At 46.1% G+C, this 23,564-nt stretch overlaps 1 protein-coding gene across 1 annotated transcript in view; it reads right to left on the bottom strand.

The window, feature by feature from the left end:
- Positions 1–23,564, bottom strand: part of NECAB2 (N-terminal EF-hand calcium binding protein 2) — a 307,800-nt gene that overhangs the window by 15,796 nt on the left and 268,440 nt on the right. The window contains exons 8-10 of the mRNA XM_084812033.1: positions 19,932–20,011; positions 10,538–10,540; positions 2,368–2,424 (exon numbers count right to left, since the gene is read on the bottom strand). Of these exons, the coding sequence (XP_084668159.1) occupies positions 2,368–2,424; positions 10,538–10,540; positions 19,932–20,011 (140 nt within the window). The remainder of the gene's footprint in view (positions 1–2,367; positions 2,425–10,537; positions 10,541–19,931; positions 20,012–23,564) is intronic.

The raw sequence follows: 23,564 nt of genomic DNA, 5'->3' as shown, positions 1-23,564 counted from the left end.
ATGTGGTCAACTGAAGGCGAGTTATTTTAAGGCTCTGTTTTCATACTCCAGTTACTTTTTAATCACTAGCGGCTGGGTTTGATTAGAAAAGCAATCTCCCCGGTTAACCTTGCTCACATGTGGAAGTGAGCAGCGGTGCTGACAATACAGGCAGCTTGAAACCGCACCAGTTATTAATAGGATGCATTAGTGAATGTGGGATAAAAAATTGGGGCCCTCAAGGAACTGGTATGGCGAACGAGTGCTGGGAAGAAAGAGAAGGGCATTCTTCTTTTTGCCAACTGCCATGCTCAGGTTTAGCGAAGTTAAGAAAATCTTTCATTTGCTCCTCTGCCAGCAAACTAAATCAAGATGACTATGGTCAAATATACAGAGAAGGACAATATTCTCTGGGGTGAGGTGGGGAGCCCACGAGATGTTGCTGCCGGAAGCAAAGAATGAGATGGCGCGCCCCCCGTTTGATGTTCAAAAGCCAACTGGACTGGCAATTGACTTCTACTTCAATAGTAGCAATGCGGCAGTGTCCTCCACAGCACATAAGACAGCAGGCCAGCTTAGGGGGCTCAGAGCAGGCTGTATGGCATGCAACATCTTGCCGCCATCTCCCAGCATCTGCCACCTGAAGCAACCAGTTTTTCATACCGTGTGTAAGGCCAATGATCCTATCTCATTCTAGGAAGAAAATGGAGAGTAGTAGTAACTGGGTTCTTTCTGCCCAAGGGTACGGCCGGTCCTACTCTTGCTCAAATTATGCTAAAAATGTAGCATTGTTCTTTGTCTGCTTTTAGCATACATGTATTGAAGACTGTGTTCTAAATGAGTAAGAGGATTAAAATATCTGCTTTTTTTTGTTTTACTTCCCCCCCACAGGTATAACATGCAGGGAGAGGCTTGCTTCAGTTTCTGTCTTTTCAAAAATCCTCAGGCTCACATTTCCTTGTCAACAACTCTGGGGTCTGCTCAATGCTCTGATCTTTGCTAGCTCTGTTGACACATCCTTCATGGAGAGGACAGCAACACCAATATCTCAAGGCCAAAATTTTCAAACGCACCTGAGATCTGTCACAATGTGTGGAGGCAACGGTTGAGTTTTTGGGACATATGTGTGTGTTCAATGTGCAATCAACACTTAGCCAAGTGTGACTAACATCTCTCTTATTTGACTTGGTCTGCTCTGTAGAGTCAACCAGTACTGAGCTCCATAGCATTTCCTTTTCAAGAGCTTGGTGAAAGCTCAAAGAAAAAAAAAAGTGCTTCATTTACATAACAAAGTGAATTCATCTGCATTTTTTTTTCTAATTTTGAATAAATTATTCTGTAGCAGGAACCGTTTTAGCCTGGTTTTGCTAGCAGGTGGGCAGCAGAAAAGGCCTGTACAGGACATCGAAGCCTCAGCTTCAACCACTGGAGATCATATTTGGCCACCTCCCTGGCCGGTGACGTTCAATTAGGTTAATCAATTAATAGCACAATCCTATGCATGTTTAGACAGAAAAAAGTCCTACAGCTCCCAGCATTCCCCAGTCAGCTATGCTGGGAGTTGTAGGACTTTTTCTGTCCAAACATGCATAGGATTGTGCCCTAAAATTATTTGTATCAACCAAAAAGGGATCAGGGAGGGGCTAAATTCTGTGGTAGAGTACACACTTTGCAGGTAGAAGATCCCAGGTTCAGTTGCTGGCATCCCCCAGTTTAAAAAGGAACCCAATTTGGGCCCCACATGCATACTTTGAGGGTGAGGATCACTGTACATATTTGACATAGGGGATAGTTCAGCCCTGAGGAATGTTGAAGCCAGCAACCATAACACAACATTGTATAAAACTTTCTTGAGCTTAAAACTGAAGAAATAATTATAGTTCATTTTATGAACATGACCTGTTTTTTAAAAAATGTGCCTCTGTTTGATAGACGTGGAAATTGTTATATGCATCCAATGTTCAGGGCCGAGTCCCTGGGGACTTGTCTCCTTTTCAGGGCCATCTCCCTCCAGTTCCTAAGAAAGTTCCGACCTGCTTCCTTTCTCAAGGGCTTGCAGAAATGGTGTGTTGACCATATGGATGAGACAGTGTTTTATGTTGACAGGAGGGGCCACCATGTGACAGACAACCTAGGATGGGGAATAGTCATTAAGCTTTCCTCTTGGCTTACCACAAAGAAGCGATGACCTTTAGAGTCACATTTGCACCAGATGGAGGCTGAGATGAATACTGGGTGGAAATGCCTCTCGCTGTCCTTTTAATTTACATACGTAAATGTATTCCCTGAGATGAATACTGGGTGGAAATGCCTCTCCCTGTCCTCTTAATTTGCATATGTAAATATATTCCCTCCTTGCAGAAGACAGACGGTTTTATGAATACTCACTGCGCAGGCTGTGTTTTCGCTGTCCGACAATCTCTGGTGCAGGTCAAACCAAAGAGTCTGTTGTGGAGGAAATGAATTGTTTTAGAGTTAAAAACAATAGCAAGGAAAGGCATGGGGGACTCTGCAAACGTGCCCATAGGCGCTGTGCTGTAAAGGAGTTCAAGAAGAACAAAGCATATTTCATGCACACACAGGATCTAGACAAAATTAATTAAGGTATTGCAGCCAAGAATCATTTTGTTTACGCAAATTGCATGACCCAGTAGTGAGATCATAAGTCCAGTGGATGGTAGCTCTGATTTCGGTAGGGTTGTGATCCACTCTGGATTTCAGTCAGAACTCTAAGCGAGCTACACAAGGCACTGAGGCCTATCCCCAAAATAGCTTAAGCACATTGGTTAGCTTCTTTAGCATTCTGGCTGGTTCTGACTGAAACCCAGAATGGATTTACAGCCCCACCTAAATAGGCACCACCAGCCTCCACTGCACAAGTCCCCAACAATGGTTTATTTCTTTTCCATTTCCTACCTGCAGTCTGAAATGGTACAGACCATTCCACCATGGTAGGACTCTGCCACCTAATTCTGCTGTAGGCCAGTCCTCTGCTGACACTGAGTTATGCCTCTAGTTTGATCTGTGATCCTTCACACATGCAAATCCATCACCCGCTACAATCAATGAGCAAGGAAGGCGTGCAAGGGCACAGGGCCCCTGACTGTGACGAAAGAGCAGCAGGGGAGGCCCCCCCCCGAATCCTTTCTGGGTCATAAGACCAGGCCATTAACTGGTTCCTGCATGAATGCAATGTCTGCAGTCTGTACATGCAATATGGACTCTCTCCTTTTGAGGAAATTCAGAACACTCAGGGTTGGATCCAGATCAGACATTTTCAAATGAGACCTATTGCAATCAGTGGGATAAGTGGGTCATGACTACCTTAAGTACCAATGATTTCAATGGGTCTACTCTAAACATGACTTGCATCCCACCCTCAGTCAAGAAAAACAAACCATGTTTCCAAGAGGGCCAGACATCTCTCTCTCTCTCCCTCACTATTCCATGTGAGATTTCTTGCTAGAATTCTGACTGGGTTGCTTCTCGGGCAAGGCCATCCCCCTGTTCTAAAACACTGCTCCCTCTCATACACATGGACCCCAAAGGTGCTGTGTTGCTGCATAACGTGGATCAATGGCTTAATCAGTGGTTCCTGTAAAGGGTCTTCTTTCTCCCATGGCTTTGCGATAGATAGACGCCTTCATTCTCTGCATGATGTGTGTCAGAAGAAGGAGGATTCCATTGTCTCTCTCCCACTCAAACCCCATGAATTGCTTGGGCTGAGGTTCATGTGAGAAGGAAGAAGGCTGGTTGCACTCCCACTCTTCTCTCTCTGAATTTCCTAGGGATGTTCCACCATGGATCCCAGGGAGGCCGAATTCCAGTAAATTCGGCCCCCTGGATCCGTGGCGGAATGGAGCAACCTGCCTACCACCCTGTGAAAGCCCTGCAAAACGGAGCCTACGTGGCAGTGGCGGCTTCAGCGGCAGCGGCAGCTCTGGTGGCTCCAGCCGCTGCCAGGCTGCTGTCGCAAATGGCGGCCGCCACGCCGCCACCATTTGTGTCCGTGGCAAGCCGTGATAGACTACGTAAGTATCTACGTAGCCTATCACGGCTCAGGGCAGGGACGCAAATGGCATAGCCGCCATTTGCATCCGTGTCTTTAGCTGTGATAGGCTATGTATATATTTACGTAGCCTATCATGGCTAAAGACACGGACGCAAATGGCAGTGGCTATGGCGGCTGCCATTTGCGTCCCTGTGCAGCCCAGTGGCTGGATGTCCAGCTGTGGGCGGCCCTGGCCGGTGGCTCCACAGAGTTGCCACAGAGCAGAGCCAGCTGGGGAGGATTCTGGGGGGAGGGACGGAGCGCCTCCCCCCCACCGCGGATTGCCCGGTGCGGAGCCAGGTAAGAGTTTCGTACATCCCTAGAATTTCCCCAAGCAATAGGGAGTGCCAGCCATTTAGGGTGTTCGTGTGTCCTACTTTACAGAGGACAGTTCTCTATTTGAAGGGCTGTCTAGTCCATTGAAAGCAGGGGTGGGCAACTTGTGGCCCTCCAGATTTTTGGCCTACAACTCCCATCAGCCCTAGCAAGCATGGCCAATGCTGAAGGACAATGGGAGTTGTAGGCCAAAACATCGAGAGGCCATTGGAGGCTGGTGGCTCCTTCTTCGGTGGGGCTGTGAATCCATTCTGGGTTTCAATCAGAATCAGCCAGAACTCTAGAGGAGCAACCCAAGGTGCTGAACCCTATCCCCCAAATAGATTCAGCACCGTGGATAGCTCCTTTAGAGATCTGGCTGGTTCTGACTGAAACCCAGAATGGATTCACAGCCCCACCGAAGAAGGAGCCACCAGCCTCCACTCCTGGAGGCCCTGATTCAAGAGAAAGAACCGTAAGAAGGGAGACCGTAAACACCATAAACAGTAAACACCTAGACAGCAGACAGAGCAATAGGAATACAAGTCACATAGTCGCAGTCTTTCCAGCTATGACGAGATGTATTGTATTTCTATTTAAATTAGTGCCATTATTTCTACATTTGCATTTCTACATAAATTAGCACATGCAAGTTTTATGCAAATCTGTACTCTCTTTGGCCTCTTTTTTTGGGTGATACATTTCCTCTTGTTTAGTGATGTGCAAGTGTGCCCCTATGTTTACAGATCAGTCTCCCAGTGAAGGGGAAGTACCTTTGTAACAAAGATACGAGTCCATAAAGAGGAAAGCAAACAGGCAGGCAAGACAAGGCAGGGTGAGGTTGTGATTATGACACCAGACGTGGACTGCAGGAAGACCCAGATTCAAATCCCCACTCAGCCATGAAACTAGCTCAGTGACTTTGGTCAGTTAGAAATGATCTCTCCTTGCTGGTCTACAACCGTAATAAAATTGAACTGAATTGAATTGAATGATCTCTCAGACCTAACCTACCTCACAGGGTTGTTGTGAAGATAAAAAAGGATGGGACCTTGAGATCTTTGGAGGAAAACTGAGATATCAATGTGATTTCTGAAGGCTGCTTTTTTGGGGGGCCAGCTGGTTAAAAACACACACAGAAGACTCTCTCTTTTGAGCTAAATTCCAACTTCCCCATCCCCTTGGCATACACTTAGGGCTGTGAAGAGGCTGGTTGCTCTTGTACTGTTGAAAAGATTAAGCAAAATGCAAAAGAAAGAGCAGTGGCACAGGGCACTTCACAGGGCACTTCTGCTGGATGGAAGTCTGCACTTTTTTTCTGGGCTGGTGCTTCTTTTCACCAAGCAGAGCATGAACAAAGTGTTTTGCAATTAGGAGGCATAGAGCGACACAGTACTCAAAAAAGCGACAGCTTTCCTAAGTGTGAGCAGTGCCAGTCCGTGCTGCTGAAGTCATACCGAAAGCACGTCTATATCTGCATAATCTCCAGTTCCTAGTATTCTCTCTGGGTCACAGTCTAATAGTGTCGCCCTGCAGTGTGACACAGAAACTGAAGGTGGGGAATGACCATGTGTCATATTTTAGAGAAGATGGTCCTCTCTTTGAAGGACTATCATAGGACAGAGTCCTCTATTTGAGGGACAGTCCAGTCCAAATCCAGTTTAAAGATAAGAATGTTAATGTATTGTCAGTGCAAATGGATTTTCCGAGCCCTCTTGATAGCCAAAAGGCTGATATTACAATACTGGGAGGAGTGTTGCACCTCCTATAATGCAATGGATTGGGGACCTAACAATGCTGTCAACATTTGAACTGGTGTTATATAGGCACCACTCACAAATGGATAAGTATATGGATATTTGGTCTGCTGTTCTTGAAGCTTATGCATGGAAGGAAAGGTTCCTCTTGTGCATGCACCGAGTCATTACTGACCCCTAGAGGGATGCCGTTTTTCCTCTGCGTTTTCCTGGCAGACTATAGTGGGGTGGTTTGCCATTGCCTTCCCCGGTCCTAACTACTTTTCCCCCAGCAAGCTGGGTACTCATTTAACCGACCTCGGAAGGATGGAGGGCTGAGTCGACCTGAGCCGGCTACCTGAAAACCAGCTTCTGCTGGGATAGAACTCAGGTTGTGTGGGGAGAGTTTCGGTTGCAATACTGCCGCCTACCACACTTATGCATAATCCCTTGTATTTTCTTCTAGAAACTTGTATTTAATGGAATATTGATATTTCTATGCATGTAATTTCTTGTCTTTTTTCTTCTTTTTATCCTGCATGATTTCTTTTGTTGTTGTTGTTTTGTTAAAATCACAATAAAAAAGATTAATAACTAAGGGAGTGCCTAAGGGAGCGCCTTCTCCTCTATGCCCCAGCCCGCCACCTAAGGTCCTCGGAGGGCTCTCTGCTGCGGCCACCTAACGGGAGACCTTATCCTTGGCTGCCCCTCCATTGTGAAATGACCTGCTGGTTCAAATGCGCCTGATGGCCTCATTGAAGGTTTTTAAGCAGGCATTAAAGACTCTATTATTCCGGCAGGCCGTCCCTTTTTAGAACTCTTGCTCCTTTTGCTGGCTTTTGTATACTATTCTTAAGCAGTTGTTTTAAGCTGTGTTTTATTGTTGGACTTTTAAAAAAAAGTTTTTAGTTCAAAGTTGCTTTTAGTTATATGTTGTTGTATATATTGTCCATATGTTTTTATGTAAATGATTTTTAAACTTCGTATGTTGTAGTTTAATGTTTTAACTTTTGTAAATTGCCCAGAGAGCTTCAGCTATGGGGTGGTATAGAAATAATAATAATAATAATAATAATAATAATAATAATAATAGAAAGTGGCCTTGAAATTGGGACCATTTCTGGAGGAGAGGGGGTGAATAGGGCGGCCACCTTGGGTGCCAAATTCTGAGTGCACCAAAATGACCTCCCCCCAAAGGTGCCAGTGGAGCTCCAGCTTCTCCCCTATGCCAGCTGCCCACCCATCCATGCCACCCAGAGAGCCTGCATGCCTGTCCAATCTCTCGCTCTGAGGACTCTCCTGGAGCAAGGGATCGATCGGGTGGGTGGGTCCTCAGGAGTGCTGGGCAGGCCCAAATGCCACACTTTGAAGGGGTCTTTCCTTAAAGGAAGGCCTTCTGGGTGAGGTGGCTATGAAGATCGCCTGTGCTGCCAGGGGATGGGGGGGAAGAAGAGAAGGGGGGCAGTGGTGTCAGTATGTTCCCTGGGGCACTGAAAGACCACCTTGCCTAGGGCACCAAAATACCCAGAGATGGACCTGCTGGAAGTTGCCCATCAGTAGTTGGCAGCACTAGTGATGTAATGGAGCCAGGGCTCACAGCCTGTCACTTTTTGATGAACAGGGACACTGGGGGATGCTGGGAGTTGTAGTCCAACACATCTGGAGGGCTCCAGGTTTGGTAAGGCTATTTTTATATTTCTATTCACTCAGACCATGAATTAAAAAACACAGCCAGATCAAGATGCATCAGACTGCCCACATTTTAAGGGTGATCTTTAGAACCCTTCTAATTCTACCCTTTACATTCTGATGTGGGCATCTGCTCAGCTTGCTGCCGACAGGAGCAAAGGTTTCGCAAGATGTGGATTTTGTTCCTAAAATAACACCAAGAAATATACATACACTCTAAAACCCACAAATGTGGACTGTTAAAAAAGGAAAAGAAAAAACATATTCTGTCACCTTGACAACCAGTTTCTAAAAATATGGTCAGGGTGATCATTATTTTTATAGTGGTCTCCCCACCCCCAGTTGTTATGACAACACAAAAGGGGGGAAAAGTGATATTCCAGTATATGAATCTTCCAAAAGAGTCTGTGTAACAACCAACAAGACTTATAGGGTTGGATCCAGGATCTGCCTTCCTCAAGAGAAACAGACCTTCTGGAAGAGGAAAGGCTCCACTCGTGGAAGATCCCTCTGAGAGATTTTGGAGTATTCCCCCCCACAGCTTATCCCATTCAGCAGGGTCTCCTGACTCTCTGTGTAGCATTTTCAGGGGGCTGAAGGGGCTGCTGTGGGAAGGAGGGGGCAGTGAAGTCCATTTCCAGTCAGAACTCCAAAGAAGGTATCCAAAGTGCTGAACCCAATCCCCAAAATAGGTTTAGCACTTTCGATGGCTTCTTTAGAGTTCTGACTGAAAGACATAGAGGATACAGGGCCTCACTGACATCGGAGTCATCAGCCTCCACTGGCAGCAAATATTGGCCGAGTGCATAGCTCCCTCTCACCCAGGGGAATCCTCTTGTTAAATGGCGGTAGCAAGGGGATTCCTTTGTGTGCTGCTCACCCTTTCAATTGGGGGAGCAGGAGAGGCACGCAGGGGAATTTTCTTGTTACCTCCAATCACAAGTTGGAGATAACAAGGGGATTCCTCCCCTATTTCCTCCCCAACCCGCTGGCTAGGGATGTACGAAAATTCCGCCACGGATCTCGGGGAGGCCGGATGCCAGCGCATTCAGCCCCCTGAAATCGGTGGCGGAACGGCCTGCCCCCCCGCCCCCCCGGGACGAGACTTACCTTGGGCGGATCTTCCTGGTGGCGGTGGCTCCAGCGGCGGCTGCGGCGGCGGTTCGGCGGCGGCGGCTGCGGCAGCCGGTCTTCCGACCGGCTGCCACCGCTGCCATTTCCAGTTTTAAAAAAAAACGTGATAGGCTATGTAAAGATTTACGTAGCCTATCACGGCTAGGTTTTAAAAAAAACAAAACGTGATAGGCTACGTAAATGTTTACGTAGCCTATCACGGCCAACTTTTTTTAAAAAAAAAAACAATGCGCGTACGCAGATCCGCTACGCTATTTGCGTTCCCCTTATTTTCGCCGTCTTAGTCTACGTAAATGTTTACGTAGACTAAGACATGCCAAAATAAGGAACGCAAATGGCGGCGGCCATGGCCATCATCTGCACTAGATGTGGGGAACCTCCAGCCCTCAGAAGTCCCCACCTGGCTTGAAGAGTCTTGCAGGCCCCACCCACTCCCCTCCCCAAGCCTGCCCATTTGCATATGCGCATTGCTGTTGTTGTTTTTTTAAGTCAGCCGTGATAGGCTATGTAAACATTTACTTAGCCTATCACGGCTGACTGCAGGGATGCATTTGCGTCCTTGCTAGCCAGCGGCCGGATGTCTGGCTGCTGGCGGAGCTGGCCGGCAGCTGCACAGAATCGCTGCGGAGCACAGCCAGCTGACCAGGATTCTGGGGGGAGGGACGGAACGCCTCCCCCCCAACCATAAACATAATCTGCGAAAGTTAAGTGCCTTTCGTACATCCCTACCCCTGGCAGCTTCCAAGCCAGGAAGCAGGACATGGGGCAGGCTTGGGGAGGGGAGTGGGTGGGGCCTGCAAGACTCTTCAAGCCAGGTGGGGACTTCTGCGGGCTGGAGGTTCCCCACATCTAGTGCAGATGATGCTGAGTTAGATGGACGAGTGGTATGACTCAGTAGAAGGCAACTTTCTTCATTATCTGAGGGGTAAAATTTGTGGCCGAACTGTGGTGTGCTGGCTGGGTTTCTAGAGCAGGGGTGCTCTGTGGCCTTTCGGATGATGTTGGACTACCAATCCCATTATCCCTGACCACTGGCCATGCTGGCTGGGGTTGATGGGAGTTGAAAACATCTGCAGGGCCAGGGATTTCCCACCCCTGTTTCAGATGATCAGCATGCACAGCAAGAAAATCCACTTCTTTTATAAACTAGCAAAACTAGGCAACATTTCAGAGGCTTACTATCCATCATAAAAGTGGGAATGGGGATATCTGTAAAGGGCTTATTTCAATAAGAAGTGAAACTAGCCCTAAGGGGGATAGAAAACCCTATGTTTTAAGCAGGGGGCAGGGAGATGACTTTGAATTTGCACATTAAAGCAGTGGCAAAGCATATCTCTTGTACATGTAATAAACCACAGTTTCATTACCCCACTTGGGATACATACAGAGGAAAGGGACGGGACCAAAGGAAGGGAGCAGGGATTCTTTGCAGAGATTATGAGATTTCAGAAGGGGGTGGAATTGATCAGTGCTGCAAACTGAGAAGCCTATTTAGGTTAGTACAATTTTAAATCAGTTCATTTGAGTCTTATAATACATAAAATGACACTCTGTCTTTGTGTGAGATAAAAGACAAAGGGTACAATCCCGTGTACACTTCCTTGGGAGTAAACCTCACTGAACTCAGTAGGACTTGCTTCTGAGTTAACATGCAAAGGATCAGTGGAGGCTGTTGGCTCTGATTTCGGTGGGGCTGTAAATCCATTCTGGATTTCAGTCAGAACCAGCCAGAACTCTAAAGGAGCTATCCAAGGTGCTGAACCCCACCCCCAAAATAGGATCCAGCACCTTGGCTAGCTCCTTTAGAGTTCTGGCTGGTCCTGACTGAAACCCAGAATGGATTCACTGCTCCACTGAAATCAGAGCTACCAGCCTCCACTGCAAAGGATTGAGCTGTACATCACAGTAAACCAGATGCCTGCATTGTAACGTATTTATGAATGCCGCTCAAAATGTCCAGGTCCATGTGGAGTGTGGATTCTCTACTTTTTTGGGACAGCAAATCCCTTAGGTTTTTTAAAGGTAAAATTAATACAAAATTTTAAAGGTAAAAGTAATACAGCATGTGAATGGGGGTGGGTGGGTGAGTGGGATTTTTTTTTCTTTAAATGTAGACTTCCCTTCCAGGGATGTGCGAATCTGTCAGTTTCACTTTCTCCTGCATTCGAATGTTTAAAATCTCACGTTCTTTCTCTCCAGATATGAAGCACTCTGCAAATTTGGGTAAATTCTGATAAAAAAGGAATGGAATTGAAATTCTCAGCAATCTGCACCAGCCAAATGTGATAGGTATGGTTGTTCCCAACATGGTGAAGACTGTGATCTACCTACCTGACATCTAGTGCTCTTAAAGATGAGGAGCCTGACAGAAAAAGGAGGTGGCGACCCTAATTAAGCATGAACATGGTTGATAAAACTCTGCAAAAAATGGAATCCTGATATGAACACAAGTATGTTTCAGGAGTCTTTTTGTGTGGTGTTTTACTGAAGCTCAAATGTATTCTTGCGCACTGATAGACCAATGCCCCCCGCAGTAATATGAATGCAACCATATGTACTATCACAAAGTTTCCCTTTTCCTTTGTTTGACCATGTTTTATCAATTACACAGGCACTGTAGTGCAGGCAAAAGACACGAAGGAACTGAAGGGACTGTTCCAACCCTCTGTACAAAATTGGGAAATAAAAACAAAAATGGAACAATGGAATGGAACAATTCCAACTGCATCTTGTTCCACTTCGGATAGAAGTCACAGGAGTATTCCTTATATTGGTGGATCATTGTTGAAAATGTGCCCCAAGGAACAATTTCCAAAATGCGTTGGGGCTATCAACAAGTCTTTCAGCACCTGGAGTTTCCTCCCTGTTCTTTTTTTCCAGTTTGTGGTGCCATGCCATCCCAGTTTGATTGTCAGTTGTTTTCACTTTGGAAATACCACCACCAGGGTTGGAATTAAACCAGGTAATTTGGAACTCTAAGACCCAGTGCTCACATTACTTTAATGACACAGCTAACAGCTATGTCTTTTAAACAACTTTTTATTCTAAAGTAAGTGCAGGATCCCCTTCATGGATCACTGCCTTGTTGTGGCGAAGGGGCTTGCATTAACTCAGTGAAGCCATAAGCTATGCCGTGCAGGGCCACCCAAGACGGACAGGTCATGGCAGAGAGTTCTGACAAAATGTGGTCCACTGGAGAAGGAAATGGCAACCCACTCCAGTATTCTTGCCAAGAAAACCCCATGGAACGTATCACAAGGCTAAAAGATATGATGCCGGAAGATGAGTCCCTCAGGTCGGAAGGTGTCCAATATGCTACTGGGGAAGAGCAGAGGGTATTTCCAAGTAGCGCCAGAAAGAGTGAAGCGGCTGGGCCAAACCCGAAAGGACACTCAGCTGTGGATGTGTCTGGTGGTGAAAAGAAAATCCGATGCTGTAAAGAACAATATTGTTTAGGAACCTGGAATGTCAGATCAATGAATCAAGGTAAGCTGGAGGTGGTCAAACAGGAGATGGCAAGATTGAACATCGACATCTTGGGAATCAGCAAACTAAAATGGACAGGCATGGGTGAATTTAATTCAGGTGACCATCATATCTACTATTGTGGGCAAGAATCCCTTAGAAGAAATGGAGTAGCACTCATAGTCAACAAAAGGTTGGGAAAAGCAGTACTGGGGTACAATCTTAAAAATGATAGAATGATCTCAGTACGAATGCAAGGCAAACCATTCAACATCACAGTAATTCAAGTCTATGCCCCAACCACTGAGGCCGAAGAAGCTGAGGTTGATCGGTTCTATGAAGACCTACAACACCTTCTAGAACTAACACCAAAAAAAGATGTCCTCTTCATCATAGGGGATTGGAATGCTAAAGTAGGAAGTCAAGAAATCACTGGGATAACAGGCAGGCATGGCCTTGGTGTACAAAATGAAGCAGGACAAAAGCTAATAGAGTTTTGCCAAGAGAACATGCTGATCATAGCAAACACTCTTTTCCAACAGCACAAGAGGCGACTCTACACATGGACGTCACCAGATGGTCAATATTGAAATCAGATTGATTATGTCCTTTGCAGCCAAAGATGGAGAAGCTCCATACAGTCAGTCAAAACAAGACCTGGAGCTGACTGTGGCTCAGATCATGAGCTGCTTCTTGCAAAATTTCGGCTTAAATTGAAGAACGTTGGGAAAACCACTAAACCGTTCAGGTATGACCTAAATCATATCCCTGATGAATATACAGTGGAGGTGAGGAATAGATTTCAGGGATTAGACCTGATAGACAGAGTGCCTGAGGAACTATGGACGGAGGTCCGTAACATTGTTCAGGAGGCAGCAACTCAATCCATCCCAAAGAAAAAGAAAGGCAAGAAAGCAAAGTGGCTGTCTGATGAGGCTTTACAAGTAGCTCACGAAAGAAGGGAAGCGAAAAGCAAGGGAGAAAGGGGAAGATATACCCAACTGAATGCAGAGTTCCAGAGAATAGCAAGGAGAGACAAGAAGGCCTTCTTAAATGAACAATGCAAAGAAATCGAGGAAAACAACAGAATGGGAAAGACTAGAGATCTCTTCAAGAAAATTGGAGATCTCAAGGGAACGTTTTGTGCAAAGACGGGCATGATAAAGGACAAAGAAGGCAGGGACCTAACAGAAGCAGATGAGATTAAGAAGAGGTGGCAAGAATACACAGAAGAACTATACAGGAAAGATCTGAATGTCCCTGATAGCCATGATAGTGCGGTCACTGAACTTGAGCCGGACATCCTCGAGAGTGAAGTCAAGTGGGCCTTAGGAAGCATTAGTAACAACAAAGCTAGCGGAGATGACAGTATTCCAGCCGAGCTATTTAAAATCCTAAAAGATGATGCTGTTAAAGTGCTGCATTCAATATGCCAACAAATCTGGAACACTCAACAGTGGCCACAAGACTGGAAAAGGTCAGTTTACATTCCAATTCCAAAGAAGGGCAATGCCAAAGAGTGTTCAAACTACCGCACAATTGCGCTCATTTCACATGCCAGCAAGGTGATGCTCAAAATCCTACAAGCTAGGCTTCAGCAGTATGCGAACCGAGAACTACCGGAAGTACAAGCTGGGTTTAGAAGAGGCAGAGGAACTAGAGATCAAATCGCCAACATTCGCTGCATCATGGAGAAAGCAAGAGAATTCCAGAAAAACGTCTATTTCTGCTTCATTGACTACGCTAAAGCCTTTGATTGTGTGGATCATAACAAACTGTGGCAAATTCTGAAAGTGATGGGAGTACCAGACCACCTTACCTGTCTCCTGAGAAACCTGTACGAGGGTCAAGAAGCAACAGTAAGAACCAGACATGGAACAACCAAGTGGTTCAAAATTGGGAAAGGAGTACGACAAGGCTGCATATTGTCACCCTGCTTATTTAACTTATATGCAGAATACATCATGAGAAATGCCAGGTTGGATGAATCACAGGTCGGAATTAAGATTGCTGGGAGAATTATCAACAACCTCCAATATGCAGACGATACCACCCTAATGGCAGAAAGCGAAGAGGATCTCAAGAGCCTCTTGCTGAGGGTGAAAGAGGAGAGTGCAAAAGCTGGTTTGAAACTCAACATGAAAAAAACTAAGATCATGGCATCTGGCCCCATCACTTCCTGGCATATAGAAGGGGAAGAAATGGAAGCAGTGACAGATTTTACTTTCTTGGGCTCCAAGATCACCGCAGACGGTGACTGTAGCCATGAAATTAAAAGACGCTTGCTCCTGGGGAGGAAAGCTATGGCCAACCTAGACAGCATAGTAAGAAGCAGAGACATCACCTTGCCGACAAAGGTCTGTCTAATCAAAGCTATGGTTTTCCCAGTAGTAATGTATGGCTGTGAGAGCTGGACTATAAGGAAGGCTGAGCGCCGAAGAATTGATGCTTTCGAACTGTGGTGCTGGAGAAGACTCTTACGAGTCCCCTGGACTGCAAGGAGGTCAAATCAGTCCATCCTCAAGGAAATCAACCCTGAGTGCTCATTGGAAGGACAGATAGTGAAGCTGAAGCTCCAATATTTTGGCCACCTAATGCGAAGAGAAAACTCCCTGGAAAAGACCCTGATGCTGGGAAAGACTGAAGGCAAAAGGAGAAGGGGACGGCAGAGGATGAGATGGCTAGATAGCATCATGGATGCAATGAATATGAACTTGAGCACGCTCCGGGAGAGAGCGCAGGACAGGAAGGCCTGGCGTGCTATGGTCCATGGGGTCACGAAGAGTCGGACACGACTGAACGACTGAACAACAACAACAAAGTGCAGGATGCCTGATACAGTTTGGGGCACTAACATGGGGTGGGTGGGGGTTTCACCCTTCCCCTGGCTGTGGTCCCAATCTGGATTGAGGTCCCCGCTGCAGCCATTTAAGCTTATCCATTAAAGCAAATGGATCACTATCTGGCAGTATAAATGGCATGGCATGCCCTCCACCCCCCACTCTGGATGGGGACTGCAGTAAGGGGTGAAGGGTTAACCCCCCTGGTTCCTGACTCCTGATCCAGATTGGGGCTCTAGAGTAAAAAAAAAAAAAAAAGACATAGGTCCCATCTACATGAGCCTTTGACTCCAGGGCAGCTGTGAGTCAAGGTCCCTTCAGGACAGATGTCACAGTTGCCACTTTGTAGCCATCTGTGGTTTTCTCCGGGAAAATGTGGATCTCCAAGGAGGCACTTTGCTGCGATGTTTTCCATTTGCTGCGAGCCGTCTGTCCCTTCCCCAAACTGACTTCGTATTTTGCCGTGGACATGTTGTGGGCATGTATCACTCTGTGCTGCCCCTTTACTCCCCTGTCCCTTGGCACCTGCGCAGTTACAGAGGCACAGAGAGGCATTTTCATTTATCTAATCACAGTTTCGCACATTTTCGCAGCTTCGTATCTTCGCAACGGTTGCTTTTGGACTCAGTGCCCAAGGGCTGGAGTGTATGTGTGTCTTGGGGGAGGACCAACTTCGCTCTGGCTACCATTTTGGAGCAATGGGTGGGCATGGTTGTGAGTGCGAACCATCGTGAGAGTCTCAGGCTGGGGAACTGACAAACAGATGGCGTGGAAATGAAGGAGCACAGAACACCCACTTTTTACCTAACGAGGGACAGACAGACACAACAGAACCCCTGAAATACCAAGCAGCCACTGAAGCGTCGCACCCCCATGCTCATGGGACTGCACAGCTGCGCATTAAAGTATAATGGCAAAAAAGAGGGCACGGCAGAGTCTGTTAGGGAGGCCCACAGTAAATCGCGAGTGTATCCCAGCAGAAGCTAATTCGAAGCTGCAATGCTGTGCAATTGTGATGGTGTGAAGGGTGAAAGCGGTGCCATGTAGACGGGGCCATAGATACTAGTGATGCATTGCATCCAGTCTTGGTCTACTCTAAGTTGGACTAGTTCTGGATCCAGACGTATGTCTTTAAATTAATGTGTTCCTTGGCCCTAAATTCCAGGGAGAAATGTGGGTGGGGAGAATTCCAGCGGCATCTCTACATTTATGTTATGAGCCCAGGTTCCTTTGTATTCTGTGCAAATACATGCAAGGCCTTCATGGCAGCCTTGCGCTTTTCATGGTCTTCTGCCGCCCACAGTACTTTTTTTGCATAATGTTATTCTCAAGGCTTTTAGTTCTAGCATGCTGTTGCATCTCGCTTTTGGACTTCCTCCTTGCCTCTCGCTTTGAGAAATTCAAGGGTAAGGCTTTTGCTATGGGATGCATTACTATACAGAGGTCTCCTTTGGGCCCTGTTTGCTTTCATTTCCATTCCATGAGTTCTCCAGTCCTTCTCAATACTTAGCCCGTCTGCAAGGTGCTACCCCTATTTTATCTCACTTGCGCCATGCCTACCATTCCATAGAGTATGTATCCATTTTTACCGTGCATGCATTAAAACATTTGATGTATCCTATTCATGTCTAGCAACAAATATAGTCTTTCTGGAAGGTCACACACTAAGAACCACTCTAGTCTAAAAAAAAGAAAAGAAAAATTAAGCTATGTAAGCTTATGAAGGTTAATTCTAAATTATTTTAGAATAATTTATTTATTTATATATTATTTATTAGCCCATAAGGATTTTTTTCCAGTGGTTGGATCTAGGATCTGCCTTCAATGAGAGGTAGGGACATTCCATGAGAGGAAGGGCTCCACTCTCAGAAGGTCTGTTCCCCTCAGTTTTTGGGGATCCCCCACACCACACTTCATTCAGCACGATCTCTTGACTCTCTGACCTGGTTTGCACAACACAGCAACCTATGGTGGGTTGTCACCCTTGTTTATTTCAGGGTGGCTTGTCATGGCGTCTGAACCATCTGTTAACCATACACAAACCACCCTGAGAACCCATGGCTTGTTCCTGGCTTGTTCAGGGTGGCTTGTTTTCAGATTGGCTTGGCGTGATGTGTGAACCCAGAAGACCGGCGACTTATGCGTGGCTTGTTGGAAAGGGATACAGAGTTGCCCAGCAAGAGTGGTGAAAAACCTGGTCACTCCTTGCGATCTTGCTTCTGCCGCCTCCCACCTCCATCCTCCTTTGCCATCCGCCCCTTCTCCAATACACTGGTAAGAATGTACAATATAAACACACTTGTCAATTTAGTCTTCTACTTCATCGCCTCCCTAGAAAAATTACACCTTTTTTTCAACTTCAGGGAGATTTGCACAAACGTAACGCTATTTTGTTTCACCTTTGGGGAAATTTGCACAAGTTTACTTTTTAAATAAAACTTTCAGGGAAGTTTGCGTAAATTCACAACAACTACTGGGCTTATTCACAGTAACTTCTGTGCTTTAGTGAGAATACACAGGTCTCCCCAAAAGTGGGAAAAGAAATCTGCAAAAAAATCTCTACACCGCTGCACTCATTAGTTGAGTAGGTTGCTGAGCTTGTGCCACAGAGCCCCATGGGATACATGCTGGAAATGGGTGGGAAGACTAAAGGGAAAGCAAGTCACGGCAAGCCGCAGAGCACCTGATCGTCTGTCAGGAGTAATGTGGGTTAGCGAGCAAACAACCAACCCACCCACCATAGCTTATTTTTTGGTGTGGCTTATTGTTATGTGCAAACCAGCCTGCTGTGTAGCATTTTCAGGGGGCTGGAGGAACTGCCTTGGAAAGGATGGGGTGGAGAAGTCCTCTTCCACCAGCACACTTGATCCAGATTTAGTCTAGATCCAACACCAGAACATCTGGTAGAAATAAGAGCTGGGCAAAAGAAATGTAACTCAAATGTAACTAATTCCTGCACTGAGCAGGGGGTTGGACTCGATGGCCTTGTAGGCCCCTTCCAACCCTACTATTCCATGATTCTATGATATCCCTTCTCTTGGATACAAAAATGTCTTCAAAACAACGCCCCAACAACATGCCATGTAAGGTCTTGATTATGGCTAACCCTAATGCAAGATGTTAGAAATCAAGGAGTTGGTTCATACTACAGATGTCCTGAAATCCTGTAGCGACCATGGTTCATTGGAAGCATGAGCTCACCCACCATGAACACAAAGCCATCTACAACTAGGGATGGCAAGGGCACCCGACGCAGTGTGGGAACTCGCCAAATCTCCCCCTGCTCGTGCCCTCAAACCCAGCTTGGTAAACCCTCATCCTGCGTGTGAGGCTGGGACTCACTACAGACACTCGGCGTCCATGCAAGCGGCCATTTTGCGCAAGATGGGGCTCAGAATTTCCATAGATCTACTGTTTGCACAGTAGATCTACACAACAGTGGCCGCAAAGGTTCATTTCAGCCATAGAAATGGATCTTTACTGCCACCATTGTGTAGATCTACTATTCTCACAGTAGATCTACGAAAACACACAGCCACAGCTTGCGCAAAAATGGAGGCTTGCATGGATGCCGAGCGGCTGTAGTGAGTCCCGGCCTGTGAGAGCCCCCAGTTGGCTCACCCTGTGCCACTGACTGGGTTGGGTATGTAACAGGGATTCAGTGAGCAGAATGTGGGGCAGACAGGGGACATTTCGTCCATTCCTATCTACAACCTGGTGTGGATTGTTATAATTCTTTCCCCCTTTGGTATACATGTCTATGCAAATATGCCCTGGGCGATGCTGTGACATCGTGCGACAGCTGACACATTGGAGCACCGTGACTTCATCTGTCCAGATGCTAAATGTGGACAGGCAACTTGAAGGCCCCTGCCGGCTCTCTGGTCTTATGGTTCTTTATCTTTCTTTCTTTATTCATTTATTTATTTACAATATTTCTATACCGCTCCACATCAAAGATTTCGGAGTAGTGAACAGCAAGATAAAAAGACGATCCCCATAATTAAAACAATTAAAACATTTTAAAAGAAGAGATTCTGAACTTAATAAACCGCAGCTGGTCACTCAGGGAAGGCCTCTCGAAATAGCAATGTCTTCAGGAAGCGCTGAAAGCAACACGACTCTGGTGCCTGCCTGACCTCTGAAGGCAGGGAGTACTTCCACAGGAAGGGGGCCACCACGTTGAAGCCTCTTTTTCTGGTGGACTCCAGCTGGCCCATAGGTCCATGTGGAACCATCAGGGTCATGCCCTCTGATGTCCTCAGTGGACCAGACTTGGATAGGACAGCCTTCGAATAGAGGTCTGTCCTGTGTAAATGGCCAACCCACTTTGGGTTAAAAAAGAAATGGAGGAAAGAATCACAGAAGGTAGCACAGCAAGTAGTTGAGCCTGACATTTACACAACTTTCTATTATGGAGTGCCCTAGCAGACAAACAGACCCCACCATTTTGTGACTGTGTTCAGTGTGTTAAGAAACAACCAACCGAGTGTCTAAATCCCTGCCAAAAACCAACACCCTGAAATCACGCTATTGCACCCTTCCACAACCTGGCGCCATCCAAATGTGTGGGACTACAACTCCCACTATCCCCAGTCAGGATGCTAGGAGTTGTAGTCCAAAACAGCTAGACAGCACCAGATTGGGGAAGGCTGTGCTATTGACTTGGTCAAGACGATATTATCAATACAGAAGATTTCTTTTTAAAGTCCTCCTACCTACCTTGTTTTCCAGCCTTCCAATCAACTCGGCTAACCTGTTGATCTGAGCTTCCAAGCCCTCCTCCTTGGTGTCTGAAGATGCTGTGGAAAGAAATGTAATTATGGGGCAAGCATGTGACAAGGGATTGCAGACAGGCTGGGCCAGGATGCAAAAGAAGTAGGATTTGCCAGAAGGGACAAGAGAGAAAAAGTTTCATTGTATTTGGCAGTTGTTCTTTGGCTTGCTTGGAGTCTGATTAGCTAGCTCCTCATATATCTCCCATAGAATCATAGAGTTGGAAGGTACCCCAAAGGTCATCTAGTCAACCCCCTGCCAATTTAAGAAATCTACTGTTACAGCATCTCTGATAGGTGCCCATCCATCCTCCACTTAAAAACCCCTAATGAAGGAAAGCCCACCATTTTCAGAAGCAGACTGTCTGTTTCCCAACCAGCTTGTACAGTTAGGAAAGTTCTTTCAAATCTTTAGACTAAATTCTTTTTCTTGTAATTTGAACCCATTTGTTTGTGTCCTACCCTCTGGAGCAACAGAAAACAAATTTCCTCTATTGTCTGTAATCATGGCAACTCTTCAAATATTTGAAGACAGCTATCGTATTGCCTCTTAATAGTCTCTTCTTCAGGCTAAACATAGTCGACTCCTTGAGGGACATGGTCTCCAGGTTCATCACCTTTCTCTGGACATACTTCAGTTTGTCAATATCCTTCTGAACTGTGGTGCCCAGTAATGGACACAATACTCTGGGTCAGGTCTCACGAAAGCAGAATAGAGTGATACCATTACTTCTTGTGATCTGGGCACTATACTTCCGTTGGTGCAACTCACAATTGCATTAGCCTTTTTAGCTGCTGCATCACACTGCTGGCTGTGTAGCTTGTGGTCTACTAAACCCCATGGATTCTTAGTACATACAAAGCTGCCTGACTCAGACCTTTGGTCTATCTACCTCAATATTGTCGACACTGCCTGGCAGTGGCTCTCCAGGGTTTCAGGTAGGCATCTTTCTTAGCTCTACCTGGAGATGTAGGGGAGCGAACCTGGGAACTTTTGCATGCAAAGCAGGTACTCTATCACTGAAATATAGTCATGACCCAAAAGCTACAGCCTTTCTTTCTTTCTTTCTTTCTTTCTTTCTTTCTTTCTTTCTTTCTTTCTTCTCCCACACTTTCTCTCTCTCTCTCTCTCTCTCTCTCCCTCCCTCTCTGTTTTAGGCTTCTGGGCTTAGTGCATATTTGGGAGACATGGATGTGGATCCAGAGGATTTTTTTTGGGGGGGGAGGAGGGAGATGGGCACAACACAGAGAACTGATCCTGTTTGTATCTGCTCTTGCTTTTGTAACTGAAATGTACATTTAAATGTGGAGGCTTGAATGTGAGTTAAGATGTGTGGAGCAATCACAAAGGGGTAGCCTGTCTTTCATGGCTCATTCATTCTAAAGATCTAACATGATCTTTGTATTGTGTCAGGTAAGGAGACAACATTTCCCCTAGTCTTATTTAATTACTAAGGATGGTTCTTTAATGGGTACTAATGACACTGATGACTAGAAGATACTTGTTTAAATTAGCACTAATGGCTTTTGATGGTTGATGGCTACTAGCTACTAAACACACTCCCACCTTCTTGAGTGGGGGAATGGGCAGAAAGTGATTTGAAGCTGGAACATAGCCAGTAAAGGAGATAGAAGCCAGTTTTTGCTTTTCTTTTTTGCAACTAGCTGGGAATAATGCACGTTGGAGGACTCCAAAGGCATTGATAATTAATTGTGTAGGGTGGGTGGGTGGGACCAGTGGTGTTTTATAGGTTGACATTGTCAGTTTGGGTGCCTGCCTGCTTTCCTCTCCTGAGCTTGTATATCTGTAAATAAATGGATACTACAAAACAACCTTTGTTGCAGTAAAAAACATCTAAGAGTTCTGTGGCAGATTAAATAGTAACAGGTTTAGGGTGCTATGCTCGCTGGGGAATGCTGGGAAAAGTAGGACGTTTTCTGCCTAAACTTGCCTAGGATTGTGACCTTATTGTGGCAGAAATTCAGTGGACTAAAGTCCACTCGGTCAGATGCATGAAGTGTTATCCTCGCTTGGTAAGTGCAGGCACACGCACACACATAGAAGCAAAAACATTGCAAACAGTAGCACTAAAAGGCTACAAAATGCAAGACAAGCAGCCCCTCCCATTTATATGCAAAATTCAAATAGAAAAGTTTTGCGTAAAAACACGATAGGCTGTGTTCCTTGTATTTCATGGTCTTTTGCCCCACAGTTTTCTCCTCCTCCTCCTCCTCTCTATACAATATGCATGTATGTTAAAGGGACGGTTTAAATGATCCAAGAGAATATTCCCACATCAAATGTGCTGGAACTGTTTCCTGTGGCCAAATGCATTGCCAAATGCACGGATTCAGCCAGGGATGGAGTAATCTGTCTATTTCCATTTTGCATGTGTTCATAGGCCCTGTATGTCCCATTTCTGCAATAGTCCATTAAAAAAAAAATCCACATGAAAATCTGCATTCAAATACATATTTTAAACTCGTTTAATTCCACAAAGCATCTCTCAAAATACTACTTTATACTTTGGAAGATATTTTGAGACACTTTTTGCATCAGGACATTCAGTGGGACTGCTGGTGAACAAGTAAATTCCAGTCTGCACATCAGTGGAGACTGGTGGCTCTTATTTCAGTGGGGCAGTCAATCCGCTCTGGGTTTCAGTCAGAACCAGTCAGAACTCTAAAGGAGCTCTCCAAGATGCTGAACCCTATCCCCAAGATGGATTCAGCACCTTGGATAAATTCTTTAGAGTTCTGACTGGTTTTGACTGAAACTCAGAGTCGATCCACTACCCTACTGAAACAGGAGCTACCAGACTCCACAGCTGCAGATTCGACTGGGAGGTGTGGATCCAGTCAGTTCAAAGAAGAAGGAGTGAGGGAGACAGGAGCTGTCTGAGGGAACATCAGTGCCTGCTCTAGTTGGACCCCCGCCCTGCCCCACCCCCAGGAAATGAGAGGCGAAGCAGGGCCATTCTACCATGCCTGCTGGAAATCTACTTAGTTTTCCCCCCCGCTTTTCCTTGTGTGCCATGTCTTTTTCAGGGCCGGCCCTCTTGTGAAGCAGGGTGAATCCCCTGCTTCAGGTCGTGGAGTGGGAGGAGCAGCAAATTGTGTGCTCTCCTACACCAGGAGGACGTGTGACCACAGCACCCTTCCCTTTGCCATCATGTCTCCCTCCCCCCCCCTTCCCATTCCCATTCCCATTCCCACTCCCATTGCCCACTCTGCGGATCCTCTCAGAGTGAGTGGTGGGCAGACGAGCTCTCAGAAGAGACGCCTTGGCCAGAAAAGTGGTTAGCATCAGAGAGCCGGCCCGGCCCAAATTCCTGGCTATGAAGGGTCCTTCCATAGAGCCAGGCATTATGTGAAGGGTGTCCTTGGAGACTGCCTGTACAAGTGGCAGGAGAGCTGGAGCTGGTGCTGGTCTTTTTAGATTGTAGGGCTGCAGGCAGCGACTCTCTTATTTTACTGACAGAGTATAAGCTGCTCTGTGAAGTTTTTTTTTGGCCGAGGAGCAGCATAAAAATACTGTAAATAAGCAATATCATAACTCACGAAGATTGAATTCCTCAAG

The sequence above is a fragment of the Heloderma suspectum genome, chromosome 8 (genome assembly GCF_057233095.1).
Source record: "Heloderma suspectum isolate Gila_16-S chromosome 8, 16-S_ref, whole genome shotgun sequence".
NCBI classification, from domain to species: Eukaryota; Metazoa; Chordata; class Lepidosauria; order Squamata; family Helodermatidae; genus Heloderma; species Heloderma suspectum.
The sequence above is the reverse complement of the archived record's forward strand: the minus strand, read 5'-3'. Positions and strand labels throughout refer to the sequence as shown.